At 39.8% G+C, this 16,037-nt stretch overlaps 1 protein-coding gene across 23 annotated transcripts in view; it reads right to left on the bottom strand.

Annotated features, from left to right (window-relative positions):
- Positions 1-16,037, bottom strand: part of FOXP1 (forkhead box P1) — a 1,122,086-nt gene that overhangs the window by 11,235 nt on the left and 1,094,814 nt on the right. For all 23 annotated transcript variants that reach the window (XM_073592053.1, XM_073592052.1, XM_073592058.1 and 20 more), the window contains 3 exons: positions 12,719-12,840; positions 7,243-7,312; positions 4,338-4,504 (listed from right to left, as the gene is read on the bottom strand). In XM_073592053.1, the coding sequence (XP_073448154.1) occupies positions 4,338-4,504; positions 7,243-7,312; positions 12,719-12,840 (359 nt within the window). The remainder of the gene's footprint in view (positions 1-4,337; positions 4,505-7,242; positions 7,313-12,718; positions 12,841-16,037) is intronic.

The following is a 16,037-nucleotide window of genomic DNA, read 5'->3' as shown; positions in this document are numbered from 1 at the left end:
TTGCAAAGCTTTCAGCAAACCTTGTTGAAGCTTTTAAAGTATCATTCAGTTCTGCTAAAGACCCGGGCTGCATTGTGTGTGGTAGCAGCTGTCTGACTCTCCGACATGCTGCCAGCACAGAGTATTGTGGCCCACTGTGTTGTGTGTGGGAGTAGCTGTCTGACTCTCCGACATGCTGCCAGCACAGAGTATTGTGGGCTGCTGTGTTGTGTGTGGCAGTAGCTGTCTGACTCTCCTACATGCTACCAGCACAGGGTATTGTTGCCCACTGTGTTGTGTGTGGGAGTAGCTGTCAGACTCTCCAACATGCTGCCAGCACAGGGTATTTCAACCCTTGCTGAAGCAAAAAATGAATAAAAAAGCAGCATATTTATTACTATATATGCAGTCTAACTGCATTACAAGAGTAGGATTAGAGGGTTCAAATGAGCTTTAAAGTTGTATTAACATTCATAGGAAGCAAATGCTGCCTGTCCCTGAGCAGAGGCATATGTGCTTGCTGCAAAGCCCCATGAAGAAGCTCTTTAAAAAGCTTACACCAAATTATTATTTTTTCAAATGTAAGCTAGTGTCTATATTAATTCTGTAGTGTACATCCTCGTCGAGCAATTTTTTGTTTTTAATTTTGCACATCTCAACAATCCTCTTATTTGTCCACTCTGGAAGAAGAGCAGTGAAACTCAGAGCTGTTAAAAGGAATGGGTTCCGTTGGCGTACACAGCATGAAGTACGCTGCTCCACAGATAGCACTGGAAGCTATAAGGATGAAAGTCCTACAAACCCCCATTAAGACATATTCTGAAATCTGGATCTTTGAATAAAAAGAGCCATAACATTATAACATCATAAAGACTCATATGAACATAGTAGGCTGGGTAATTTCTAGAGAGATTCTACAGTTTCCATGCTAACAAGGTAAATGCCGAGATAATGTTAGCATTTAAAGCTTGATTGAGTCTAATTTATTGGGATGCTCAAAAATTAGACGCATCATAACTGTTTACTGCAGTTTTTAAAGAGAATGCAGCGTGGCGGTTTTACACCAAATGTATCTCGGCGGCATTAGAGAAAAACAAATTGCCATTGCAATTAATCAAGCTTCCTTTCCTGCAGAAAGCAGTAACTTTAAAGATGTATTTGTGTGCTATTTTCATTTACGCTGCAGCAGTTTAAGGGCACATAAAAATTCTAAAATATTTTGTTAGGCTTTTAAAGCTTTGTAAATATCTCTCATGGGCCGCCATAAGATGAAACCATTCCAACTAGCTTTGCTAAAGGTTCTTGTATGAATTTGGATTTTGGTTTCTTTTTAGAAATTTACGCAGCTGGGGAAGGGTAAAATGACAGTTATGAAGAACTATGGCTCATTTATAACGTATCCCTTATTTATCAAACCTCTACCAAGTAAATCTGTCACTTTATCAGCCTAGGACAATATAACAGGGATGTGCCTTTCATTGTAGATACTTACTTTCTATGGTCCATTGCTACCCCACCCATCAGTAATTTTCTAGCAAAAAATTCAGATTTTAACTTGTGAGCAACAAGTGTCAAAAATAGACTTGGTCTTGAAGTGGTTACATGTAATATGAAATACAATTTGTCCGTTTTTTTTTTTTTTTTTATTAACAAAGTATTTACTTTGTGTGACACTAATCATCTAAAGTCCCAGGGGCATTTTTTTTCTTTGGTTCTATTAAGTATTTGGGACTGAGTACTGTAGTGGGTTTAGTAACGCTTAAGGAAAACTGTGCTCTAAAAAAAAAAAAATTCAGGCAGGTGATAAAGGGCTAGTCACTACCATTTCCTAGGGTTTCCCAACAGCTTATAGATTATCAATTACTGACTTAACATGCCTGTGTATCTGTGTGGAGGTAGCCATCTTGGTAGAGGCAGGTCTTTCCTTCCTCATGTCAGGGACTCCAGCATGGAAAAAGGTGAGCAGCAGAGTAGTGGCATCATCAAGTCTAGCAGTCAGAGGCAGCAGTGCCTTAGATCCATAGGTGTGCGCAGCCTATTGTATTAGGGCAGGGGTGCCCAACCTTTTGAGGAGCAAGGGCCACTTTAGCGACTTGGTAACTGGTCGCGGCCCACAATGAGCATAGCGGGCGGATGGCAGGTCTGTGTCCACTCTGCATATGTAGAGCAGACACAGACACAGCCCGCTCTACCCTAAGGGCCCTCCAATTTGCCCAAACAGAAGGGGACAGATCCCCTTCTGTTTTTTTAAGTAGATCAGATTGCAGGTAGACGAGTCTGTTTACATCTGCCGCGCTATATAGGTGAATGGAGGGTCCGATTGGGTCCGCCTGAAAAACAGACAGGCAGATCCGATCGGACCGATTGTGTGAAAGGGGCCTAAGGCTGCTTTCACACTGATGCACAGCGGTTTACCTGCTCCTCAACTGACCTCAATCTTCACTTCTTCCTCAGGATTCCTGCAGCTGGCTGCTGCTGTCCCTCAGGTGGTTATGGCTGGTGGCTGCTGCTGGCTGTCCTCCAGGGCTGGTACTGCTGGCTGCTACTGCTGTTGGGTACTGCCTGCTGACAGGTACCTCAGGCTGGTACTACTGGTTGGTACTGCTAGCAGGTACTGGTACTGCTGGTGGGTACTGGTACTGCTGGCGGGTACTGCTGGTGGGTACTGGTAGTGCTGGTGGGTACTGGTACTGCTGGCGGTTACTGCTTGCTGTTACTGGTATTCCTGGTGGGTACTGGTACTGCTGGCGGGTACTGGTACTGCTGGCTGGTACTGGTACTGCTGGCTGGTACTGGTACTGCTGGCTGGTGGGTACTCCTGGTGGGTACTGGTACTGCTGGATAGTACTGCTGGTGGGTACTGATACTGCTGGCGGGTACTGCTGGTGGGTACTGATACTGCTGGCAGGTACTGCTGGCTGGTACTGGTACTGCTGGCGAGTACTGGTACTGGTATTGATACTGGCACTGCTGGCTGCTGTCCCAGATCGCGGGTTCCCGTGCATTAGTGTGACAGAAGCATGCAGCTGCAGTAGAGAGCAGAGCCGATGCATCCTGTCACAGGCGGAGTACATTTGGTATCACTCCGCCTGTGAAGGAGCCGGCAGTATACAGGAAGCATCAGCTCTGCTTCCTCTAGTGGTGGCTCCATTCTTTGTGCTGATGCTCGGAGATGGCGGATCGGGAACCCGCGATCAGAGCTTGCCGACCCGCCATCTCAGAACAAGGCCACATCGGAGGGTGTCGCGGGCAACGAGTGTCGCGGTTGGGCACCCCTGTATTAGGCTGTGCACCCCAAAGCTCAAACACATATGTGTGTGTGCATGTGTATGCATGTGTATGTATACTGACAGTGTCCTTGGAGCAAAGATTGGTGTCAGGTTGAGGCACATGATAGAACTTTGTTAGTAGTAGTTAGTCATATTCAACTACACTAGGTTGGTAATGTAGACATTTCTTTAGTGTCTGGAACATTCCCCAGCAGTTACAACTTGATATAACATGACCTTCTCATGTTCCTTCCATAAAGTGATGGTCAGAGCCTGAGTAATACATTTCTAAGCCCCAGGCATGTCACGTGACAGCTGCAGGATGGTCCTTAGACCTTTGTAAGCTCCATTAGAGGTCATTACCACCCCATTAACCAGCCAGAACACCTTGATATAACTGGTACATGCAGGTATAGAGGAACATGACCTTCTCCCCTTCCTTCCACAATTTTATGGTTAGTCTAAATAGCCATTTGCCAGGGCTCAGCTTCATCATGTGGTGGCAGGGGTGTGGTCCTTAGCCCTGTATGAGTGTTAACAGAGACTGCTCCCAGCCCATCTACTAGCTGAAACACTGTAATATAACTGATACTTCTAGATATAGAGGATTTTGACCCTTCTCCCGATTCTTTCGTGAAGCAATTGTCAGAGTTTGAACAGCCAATCACCAGGTCTCAATTTTGTTATTTGGCAGCAAAAGGATTGTCCTTAGCCATATGTAAGCTACAACAGAGCCGACACTATGGTTACAAAGAGTTTTTTGTAGGTGAAGATGAAGAAGATAAGTATCAGTAGCAGGTGAGCTATCAAGAGAACCTGTTAATCAAGGTGAATAGGCTCTCATGCCCCATTCTTCCCCAATCCACCTTACTTTGCTCAAATTAGGCCATTTTGGACCCAGCATTAAATCCTGGATTCATTATAATTCAGTCATAAGTTATTTGTAACACTTGCAATCCCCCCAACCGAAACTATTGCCTTTTCATACTTTGGCCTGTGAGAGATACAACAGAATCTGTCCACATGTAAGTTATCATAAACAAATGATTCAAGTATGTAACAATGCACTGCACAAGTCCTGATACTCACATTGCTTGCATAGGGGAACGTCCCGGGCTGCTGTCACTGCCATTGCTGTTGCCATGCTCAATTACACCATTGAGTTCTTCCCGCATAGCACTGGCTAAACTGGTCAAAACTGGGTTTCCCATGGAAGCCGTAGTGTATAGAGGTATACTGTTCTCAGCCATCGAAACCTATAGCAAAAGACAGTAAAAAAAAAAAAGTTTTCAGCTATGAATAGTGGAAGATTTTTTTTCAGTCTTGTTTAACAAGGAACCTGTTTCATCCCCGTGTATCAGAATGTAATAAAATCTGCAAATAGAAAATACGCCAAATAGGTGCCACAATGCTAACTGAGGCTAACGTAGATTTAAAACCAATCACAAAATTTTCATATAAGCTTTTTATGGTAATGTAATATTTAAATTTGTTTTGAACATTTTTAAATCTCAAGCTTTCATTAAAATGAATGCCTGGTGATCCTGCCATGAAAGTTTCTGTTCAGACACTTCCCCTTATAGGGTGACAACTGTCTCCCAATTGTGCTCCTGCATTGTTACCCTGTCATGTGTGCTACTGGTGGAGACAGCAAATGGTCATGTACACACACTGTGCAGGCATGGTCCACTCTTGTCACTAATCATGAAGCCAGTCAACGGTAAGAGCAGCCATAGGTGAAGCAACCTCATATAGATAGGAAGTGTCTGAAAGAGGCTGGAGGTGGTCAATAGCAGGAGGTGGTCAATAGCAATGAGATGCACGAAAGGGTCAAAAAAGGGTATTTTATGGAAAAAAAACAACTTTGTTTTATGCCGCGTACACACGAGCGGACTGTCCGGCGGACCGGACTCCATCGGACAATTCGATCGTGTGTGGGCTCCAGCGGACTTTTTTTTCCCAAAAGTCAGATGGACCTAAAAATAAAACATGTTTCAAATCTTTCCGACGGACTTGAGTCCAGTCGAAAAATCCGCTTGTCTGTATGCTAGTCCGACGGACGAAAACCGACGCTAGGGCAGCTATTGGCTACTGGCTATCAACTTCCTGATTTAAGTCCGGTCGTACGTCATCACGTACGAATCCGTCGGACTTTGATGTGATCGTGTGTAGGCAAGTCCGTTCGTTAGGAAAGTCCGTCGGAAGTCCATCGGATAGACCGTCGGACCAGTCCGCTCGAAAAGTCCGCACGTGTGTACGCGGCATTACAAGCATTGATACACTGTGCTTTAGAAAATTAAAAGTCATTAATTTACTGTTTAGATCTACTTTAAGAGAGGAAGGTAATTACTATTAGAAGTAGCGTGGATGTTAAAAACTAAACACAAGGCAAACACCGGTGAAGTTTTTGGCATGTATTGGAATTTTCTGCCAACGCGGAACAATTGTTTTAAATATTTTACATTTTTCAACATAACAAATCTAAAAAAAAAAAAAAAAAATTCTGACCACTCAATAGTGACACAGTAACCCTTTAGCCTCGGCTGGTATAGCTTGGACAATATCTGCTAACATTTGACTCTTGAAAAAACAGATTTCTAATTTAAATATTGCTTTGGTATTACATTCATGTAATCTCCCATCATTATACATTGTGGTATTGCATATATATCTGTTTTGGATAGTTTATTTTTAATGGCATCTTTCCATTAACTTTGCAGGAGATAAAAAAAACGAAGGCAAATTTTCATGCATTCTAAAATTCCCATGATACATGCAACTAGGGCAAAGACAAATTTTCAGTCTGTGTTATCTGAGTGAATAGAAACCAATAAGAAAAAATAACTATATAAAAATAATGCAATTTGAGGTTTACATATACAGAAAGTTTTTTTTTTTTATTTAACAAAAAAAATAGCTTGCATTACTTTTCCAAAACATGCAATGTTAAATCTTCTGAGCCTTCTAATTGGAATTAGTCATCGTTAAGGAAGGGATCTGATAGAATATAGGATCATTTCATTTTGCCTTTCAGCCTCATGAATGTAAATTGTGCTTGTAATCTTAATAGTATTCTACAGACAGAACAGCCTTTAAAATCATATTTCACAAGACTCTGGGGACAGTAAGCAACTAATGAACAGTATTTACAATTCCTTCCTTTCAGTGTTGTCACTGTTTGACTTCTAATAATTAGAGAGAACACAAGAGAAAAAAAACATTCCCTGCTTTATTTTGTAGTTAATGTTTCATCGTGTTTTTTTTTTTAACAAACCAAACAAATTAAAAAAGTCACCATGATATCTCTAAAACAAAAAGTGGTTCAAAAGGAGAATATATTTATAATGCATTTAGAATATTCAGAAAATGTATAGAAAACGTAACGGGTTAATTTTAAAAATTCTAGCAAAATGATATTATTATTGTTATTATTAATAATGATGAAAATAATAAAAATGATAAATATTAATTCGTTTAAAATAACTGCTCTTAAAATTAACAATTAATTGCAGATTAGGCAAAGAGGAATTTATCCATCAAGAATATGTATTTAAAAATGTGCACCAGTTTTTTTTTTCTTTATTTTTAATCCTGCTTTTTTTTCCTCCAGACCCTGGAACAATAGGAGGTCATGTGACATGATATTCTTTCATTCCCCACATTAATAGCTCTGCTCGAGTAATTACACTTGTGGTATTTTTGCCTCAAGTGAAATTCTGAAATAAGAGGATGGAAATTATGATACTGCTGATAAATATTAATAAGTGAACTTTTAATTTTTGCCACAATATTCAAAATGCTAAGCATCTAACTAATGCTGAAGCAGACTGATATGTGCCTGCCTCCAGGGACCGCAATGCTTTATGCACTTAAGAAAAAAAAAAAGTTTAACAGAATTAAAATTTAATATCTAATTAGAGCCAGGATAATATATTTTGCAATAAGCAGAAAAGACACGCGATGATGGTGAGAATGGGAGGATGGGGCAACTTACCTGCAAAGCAGCATTAAGAGGTGTGCAGTAGGCGTGACTTGTCTGAATGTTTTTGATAAGCGAAGGACTACTGCATGTAAAAAAAGAAAAATGCATATATAGATACGGTTACTAAAAATAAATAGCTCAGCATTTTCTTTTTATTAAGCGTTAAAAATGATGTGGAAAAAATACATAATAGCAGAACAATACTATAATGTAAAATGTACAAGCTTTACACTTGCAGGAAGGAGGTTCATTTAGATGCAGTACAGGCTCATTTAACTTCAACACAATACAGAATGTGCGGGATGTAATAGAAATTACAGCATTGATTCCTCACATGTATAATTATTTAGCAAATAACAATAACGCTATGTAAAAAGCATTTTTATGTTACCTACCAGTGTCTATCCTCTCTGCAGGCATAAACCAGAATATTATGTTCATTATTTAACAATGCAAAAAAATAAACGTACAATATAATTTAATATCCTATTTTGTGCCACTGAGACCAATAATTTGGACATTGACACCAAAATACAATGTGCTTCCCATTCAAGGTACAGATGAGGAGTGGAGTATCTTTTAGCTGTGTGCTCTATAGGTAGGTATAAGGGGCTTTTTTTAGGTATTGTTCCCATGACAGAACAGACTTTCATTATTTTTTCTATATTTATTTTAAAAATGTTCCTGCTAAACTGGTACTACTAGCCAGTGTGTTCAGTGAATAATACTGTACATCCACCACTTAGACATTGCATGTATACATATTAACAAGAATATCTTAGACATTAAATATCTAAAGGCAGCAGATTGTCTACTTTCAGGGGTTAGTCAACATCTGGACACCCCTGTTCTCTCTTTTGGAACTGGACGCCACCGTTCTCTCCTTTGGAACTGGATGCCTCAGTTTTTAAGTAGCCTTACAAGATTTAAAAGTAACCTTTTTTTGTGCATGTGTGCGCAATTCTCCATGGTTCAATTTGTATATTGGTGTTTATAGCAGCACCAACCTTAGCAATGTATGTTTAGGGTGTGCCCCCCCATCTCTTTGTTTGTTACATATTGAGTCCTGACCAGACTTCCTGGGTGGAGCACCCCACTCTCCCACACCACTACTTCATTATCAGTGTTCACCAGTAAGAAGTTATAGAAGGAGTCCCTTTATAGTGCAGTTTAAGCAGAGGAATCTGCAACTAGCACACTTCTCCCATGTAAGGAGTGAGTATGCCCTATGGTTTTAAGAAGTGAGATTTATCTTTCATTATATGAATAGTAGCCACCGAAAATAGGGTACTTTGACGCAGTACTGGGCTTAAGCACGGTATGGTCATATAGTGTGACTAAATCCCCATATTTACTTATTAAGATCAGGTGTTTTTAAGTAGCCTTGCAAGATTTGAAAGCAACCTTTTTTTGTGTATGTGTGCGCTATTCTTTGTGGTTCTCTTTTGGAAGTGGATGCCCCTGTTCTCTCTTTTGGAAGTGGACGCCCCTGTTCTCTCTTTTGGAAGTGGACGCCCCTGTTCTCTCTTTTGGAACTGGACGCCTCCGTTCTCTCTTTTGGAACTGGACACCTCCGTTCTCTCGTTTGGAACTGGACACCTCCGTTCTCTCGTTTGGAACTGGACGCCTCTGTTCTCTCTTTTGGAACTGGACGCCTCCGTTCTCTCTTTTGGAACTGGACGCCTCCGTTCTCTCTTTTGGAACTGGACGCCTCCGTTCTCTCTTTTGGAACTGGACGCCTCCGTTCTCTCTTTTGGAACTGGACGCCTCCGTTCTCTCTTTTGGAACTGGACGCCTCTGTTTGCGCCACCTTTTCAGCAGAGACTTATTTGCAAGGATTACAAAATGCTGTACTTTTATTCATCTAAAGGTTGCATGCTTCAGGTGACTTTTTTCTAGAGTAAAATGGTGAAGACAAGCAACTGCCTGCACTTTATTCAAAATTCTCCAACAGCTTAATGGACCATAAAATGTTGGGTCTCCCTCGTGAAAAAAAAAAAAAACAGGAAGGGTTTTGTAATACTGAGTTTTGCTCTGAAGATACATTACACATCAGTGTTTGTGTGTGTGGTGGGGTTATAATCTCCAGCTGTCTGTATTGGTGAGTCAGCTATAATTTTCAAGCCCCTGATGTTTTTATATTAAAATATAGGCACATTGGGTGGGTATTACAGAGGTCTAGGCAAGGATTAAATGAATAACAAACCCAACTTTAGAGTTTTTGTTGTGATTTTGAGATTGAATTACTTCACATTACAAGCTGCTAAAGAGGTCAGGAACAGCTTGCTTTAGAGTTTTTGCTGCTTGTTAGGAAGATGTAAATATGTTAATGTCCACAATCTGGGCACAGGTGCACTTTAGGTCTAATACAACATATAAATGTTTATTGTATATCCTGAAAACACATAAGTCAAAATACAAATTTGTAATAATGGCATTTTGAAAACATAAAAAGTAGAATTATTTTCTGGGTTTGGAAGGATAACAATTGTGTTAATCTTGCTTTAAAGACCAACCCTCCCAACTTTGAGATTTCTCCTTTTAATAAGTACTGACTATCTGAATTACATTTCAGCTTCTGACATTCTTCAGGGACTCCAACGGTAAGTTTTTCCTGCAGTAGTTTGTCTTCAGCTCTCCTACAAGGCATAACCAAGTGCCACTCTTAGCTGTTCTGTCTATTTGTTTATTCTGCATAATAGAGAATCTACTATGGACATTTGATACCTCGATGTGGCTTTCAAGTAGTTGTTTCAGATAGGCAGAACTGGGTCATGGGGAGTGGACATTTTTCTAATGGAGCTCTCAGGGAATCGAATAAATCAGATTGCGTTTTAACCTTTCAGTACCCATGTAAAATAAAAATTTATCTAGGGTACAACTGGGTTTTAACTATGCTATGTAAGATGCACTATTTTAGGGAGACCCTTTTGAGTCATGTCACAAATAATAAATGGTGAATTTACCATGTACATGAAGATTCCATAGAATAACAAAAACATGAACACATTACTAATACTTTACATGTCTGATGTTGAGTTGGATAAGGTCAAAAGTTGCTTATTTTACCACTCAACTTGGGATAGTCTTGATAATAAAGAAGCTGCTGTGCTATGGTAAGGGTCAGAGCTGCTGTAGGCCACCAAGTGTGGGCCAAGTGTGAGGCAAGTTCTGAAACTAGTGGGGCATCAAATGTCTTTTTCTGTATATTCATAGCTGTAACAATGGGAAAAATCTTTTTATTCTAGAACTGTATTAAAGAACAAATCTCCTCTGGATTAATTTATGGTTGACAAAGCCTTACAGACATCTTATGGAATCTTCACCCCTGGCTAAACTGAATGTGTACTGGCACCCAATTTGTTCATAAACCTTTGTAACCTTAAGAAGAGAACCCAAACCATAAATTCTGGTTCACCTAGATTAAGGCTAGCCTTAGAGTTGGTATTTTGTTTAAAGTGACTCTAAAAGCAAAAGGTCACTTGTGGCTTAAACCCTACCTACTAAATTTAAGAAGGAACATGCTTATATTTCTTGTGGCCCATGAGTTGAAACACTGCTGCTTGACTACTCCCTGACCACTTCTTGGTGTGTTGAATACCTTACTCCTCCCATCGCATGCTGTGTTTACTCCTGCCAGCTCGTACGTCACTAGAGGATGTAAGAGCCAGTGGGAAAAACAACTGTGTGCAACAGAAAACCAGGTAATTGACCCATCCACCAGTCAAATACTTGCAGTAACCGGGGAGTAGTGAAACAGCAGTGTTTCAGGACATGGTTGCCAGAAAGGCAATGCGTTTGGCTACAAGTGACTCTTTGCTGACAAGGCAGCTTTAATATTTGTCAAGGAGAAAGCATTTTAGTATGCATGTCATGATGTGCAAATACAACATATTTTTTAATGTACTGAAGCTAGCAATTGTGACATAACTCAAACATACTGTCCAGAGCAAAACAAATTTGACATTTTTTTATACAGACCACCTCTGCATATGGTGGAGGCGCAACCATTTTGTAGGCTGAAATAATATCAAGCATATCAGAATTCCCTAGCAACCAACAACACCCTTGAGTCACAAAAGGACTCAATGCAGTTAGTGACACCTGCAGAAACGATATGGCCAGTTTCACACAGGCTTCAGTTCGCATAAGAGCAGTGTGAACAGCAAGCTTTTACAAAGATTTGTTGAGGCTTTTAAGCCGCTCTTCAGGTACAGTTTTTAAATGTTGAACACAGGTCCTAATGTGAGTGCCAATTGTCATTGTCTTTAAACAAGCTGCTAGCAGGCTTCAGCACTACTTGAAGTTTGTTGAAAGCCCGCTTTAGCCTGCTTGCAGCCTATTTGAAGTGACAAGCAGCCCATAATGAGCTGTGTATAACATTACCAAACGAGGGCTGAAGGGTGAATTGGAGACTTAGAGAAAGATGCTCAAAGCCTGCAGAAAGCTTTGCAAAAGCTTGCTGTTCCCACTGCTCTTATACAAGATGAAACCTGAGTGAAACAGGCCCAATATGGATTATTTTGAACACCAGGTCAATCAGAATGTCTACCTCCACCATAATCAGGACAAGAACATGTAGCCGATAACATATGTTAAAAAAAACACACACATTTTTGGAGGAATAGCACAAACTTCAGTAGAGGTTAGAGGAGTTGCTGCATGAAATGTTGGCAAATGAAACATGCAAGAAAAGTAGCTTTGAAGGAGGATAGGTGGCAAAACATAAAAAAGCAAATCAAGCAAGTTAAAGCTCTTACTGTGTAATAAGTTCGTCAAAGTGTTCATCAGGGCAGTATTTTCGAGGACGACCTCTCTGAATATGACGGCCACGTTTAAACTCTTCATCATCAACAGTCCAAACTGACCCATAATCATCCTCTACTCTGACAAAGCACTTATGGAGAGAGAGATTGGTGCGAATGGCACCCTGGGACCAAAGCAGCAGCAACAAGGATGACGTGATTTGGGGGGAAAAAAAAGAGGAAATGGGAGAACGGAAAGCAAAAAAGGGATGGGGAAGAGGCATACAAAAGGATGTCAGGGAGGGGTTGAAAGCAAAAAAAGTGGGGGAAGCAGCACAGACAATGAAGGGAAAGGAAAAAGAACATAACAATGCATAAGCAAATGGTTGGTGAGGGTTAACAGGCATAGGTACTTTAATAGAATCTGTCAGGTGTGCAAAGTGGCAGCCTTTTTCTGGCCTAAACCAATATTTTGGAAAATGTTGCCAAATTTATGTAGGCTAAATATTGGTTAAACCCTCAGAAAACGGTTGTCATCAACCGGCACAAATGATAGGTTCGCTTAAAAAGCACCGGGCAAGTGATGCAGCATACACCAAAGCAAGCAGGACAGGGGTACAGTGGGCATACAAAATGGCAGGGGATGATGTATTGTGCTTTCCTCTTAGCACACCTCTGCTACTCCATCACCACATGTACAATAACACACTACACTAAGAAGTTTTAAAGGATGGTGGACGTACCCACTGATCTTTTGTGGCCTCCTTTTTTGGAATTCTATTTCATCCACTGTCCATACTGCCCCTTTTACGTTTTCTACTCGCACAAAACACTTGTGTAGACTAAGATTATGGCGCACTGCATTCTGCAGCGGGGACAGGAGAGAAAACATTCAAAGGTGAGCGCTAATTATTGGCAGCAACAACCATCTATACATCATTTTTACCATTAAAAAAAGAAAAAAGTTAGCAGTTTCATTTTAATGAATCATATATGCTATCAGGCAGTGGCAGCTGACACCATGTTGTAATGACAAGTTTTCTTTCAATTTTCGTCATAACTATCTCTTAAATTTCTTGGAATCCTTTTGTATTTTTTGTTGAGTAGCAAAAATGTTTGGGAAAAAAAAAAATGAAAACAAGAGTTGCGTGGTGAAGGGTTAGCAACCATGTCAGGTTTGCATTGCTGTCTGTGCTTGCAGATTTACCTCTCTATTCATCCTAGTGACCATTATCACCAGAGCTAAATTTGAGGGAAACTCAAAGTGGTCACTGAACAAGAATAGAAATCCAACACTGGGGAGAGCTGCCATTGTGACAAGTGTCTATGAGTGTCTGTGAGAGATTTTCAGGGAAATTTCACCAATTGGACACAGACAGAAAAAAATGCTGACGGGGGTTTTAACCTTTCCTATTCTATTCAAAACTAACAAAAAGTTTTGGTTATAAATACACTTAAAATTTCTTTGGAATGACTGACAAACCTAAGTGTCTCAATAGCATTTAAACCTATTCTAAAAGTGGTGGAATAAAGACTAAAGCTGCTCAGACACTTTCAGTTTTTCTTTTGTTTTCATTCAGCTAGCAGACTTAACCAAAAGTGAAAATAAATGAACAGATTCCTCCATCCACACAAACAAGGTGAATGGAGGAACTACCTCCCTCCCTGCCAGGCCATTGTATTATGACAGCAGGGCCCACCACTATCAGTATACACTGATCGGTGGCTGCAGATGCTGATTGAGAGACATTTTCCAGCATGTCCCTTCAACAAAAGTTGATCAAATGATTGACTTCTGGTAAGGACAACCAAACACTGATCGAAATTCAGTCATTCCACGATGATTTTTGATCAGTGTATGACCCGTTTAACCTCCCTGATGGTATTCCCGAGTGTGGCTCGGGGTTAAATTTCAGTCCCATTAGCGGTAACCCCGAGCCACACTCGGGATTACATCGCAGGATCCTGGTGCGGCGTCACTTACCTTGTCCCCGGGATCCTGCGATGTCCCCCGCTGTGTCTGCGGGCTCTGTCCCCTCTGAAGCCTCTCTGTGCCAGGCTCCGTTCCTTGCGAGTGTCGCAACGCTTGGGGGCGGAGCCTGGCGGCAAATTCAAAAAAATGTACAAACCATAACACATACAGTACTGTAATCTTACAGATTACAGTACTGTATGAAATTATTTCACATCCCCTTTATCCCCAGTGCTTTGGCCCATGCCCTGCATGCAGTTTTATATTATATATACTGTTCTTTCTGCCTGGAAACTGGAGATTGTCCATAGCAACCAAAAAGTGTCCCTTTATGTCAAAAGTGGCTTTAGACCAGCTAGAAAACAGCGATAGTTAATTAGAACACTTGCAGAATTGAGCGATAGTGAATCGTGGGGAAATTTATTTTATTATTATTATATTATTATTTTTTTTAATTATTTATATTTATTTATTATATTATAATTTATGTATTTGTGTTTCAAACTTCATCATACCCGGGATATCTACTGGACTCTTGTTTGGACAGATTTAAGTGTGTTATTGTTAAGAATTACAGGCCTACAATATAAAACGCCAAATTTCCATGCAAAATAATTGTACCGCTTTCAGCACCTAAAATCTGAAATAATCATACCGCCAGGGAGGTTAAGGAATTACATGCTATTTAACTGTACTTTTAATTATTTTATCAGTTCTATTTTTTACACAGTAAGCATGTTTTTTTCATTCAATCTTCACACATTTTCCAGTTCTTTATATAGCAGTGTTTTTTTTTACTGGTCATTGCATATAAACTAGTGAAGGAGAATAAAGAACTGCGTGAATACTGAATGTAAACAGACCTTGCATATTTAATTTGGTTTCCACTGGTGGTGATGTGAAAAAATGGAATGGAGAGAATACCAGTTTACTACATGTACCAGATACTCTGATGTCTGTGCTAATGAGCCAGCTGCTGTCTTTTTATGATATTATATTGTTTTGTATAATTCTCTTTTTCCACATGTTTTTAACTAATTGAATACATTGTTATATTTTTACACAATGTGGTGTGCTGCTTGCCCTTAAAACCCCATGTCTTACGGGGGGTTAAACCTTTTTCCGCTATTATTAAGGAATGTTGGCAAACAAACACCAGACTCTATGTTAGTGGACTCTCTCTTTTTTGAAAAAATGGAAATAAGAAAACAAAAATAATATAATGTGACGGTTTCCATGGACGAACAGGAATAAGCAAAGAAAAAGGACCCGTATTGTGTTGTGATCTCCTTCCATCTCCTGGAAGGGAAGGCACAACAAATTGTTCAAAAACAGAAATAATGCCATGCCATGAAAAATGACCATATGCACAAAACTTTGGAGTGCAAATACTTTGTTTTGCTAGTTTTGGGTGGAATACGGATGGGAAAGAACCTGCGTTTGGGATTTTATTTGCTGTCTGTTTCCCAAGAGGTTTCAACTGTTCAAATACAATATTCAAACAATTTTGACTTTGATTTACCAATGGTTAGTTTTAAGTTCGCTGTTTTGTATGTCAGAGGTCAACACTGTGCAACACTCTAATTCTTTGATAAAGCTAGACATTTCCAATTTGGAAACAATAACATGTTGGAATGGAATATCTAGGAATGGAATGGAATAATGGAATATCTAGGCTCTAAATTGCCATTAGGCTCAAGAATTAAGGTTCTCATAGAGCTGACATCTTATTCCCCTACCCTTATATATGGAGCACAGTTAAAGAATATACACATAAGAATTCTCTGTCTAGCTCTCTGAGCAGTAGCCAATACAATAGATGGCCCTCATGGTCATTTACTAAGGTCTGTTGATTTGCACAGATCAATTTAGTGACCAGTAAGCTGACAGAATGAGTGCAAGAAAGATAATAAAGATAAAAATAACAGTGCCATTTTGGACCACTCAATATGTATATCTAATTATTAAAACAGAGTGAGCCTTTCAACATATATGGTTCCTTAAAAAGTAATATTTTAATACATTTCAATGGTGAAACCAAACATTTATGTTAATCTTACCTTTTTTATAATGTTATTTACCCTCTCCAT

The sequence above is a fragment of the Aquarana catesbeiana genome, linkage group LG07 (genome assembly GCF_042186555.1).
Source record: "Aquarana catesbeiana isolate 2022-GZ linkage group LG07, ASM4218655v1, whole genome shotgun sequence".
Classification (NCBI taxonomy): domain Eukaryota; kingdom Metazoa; phylum Chordata; class Amphibia; order Anura; family Ranidae; genus Aquarana; species Aquarana catesbeiana.
The sequence above is the reverse complement of the archived record's forward strand: the minus strand, read 5'-3'. Positions and strand labels throughout refer to the sequence as shown.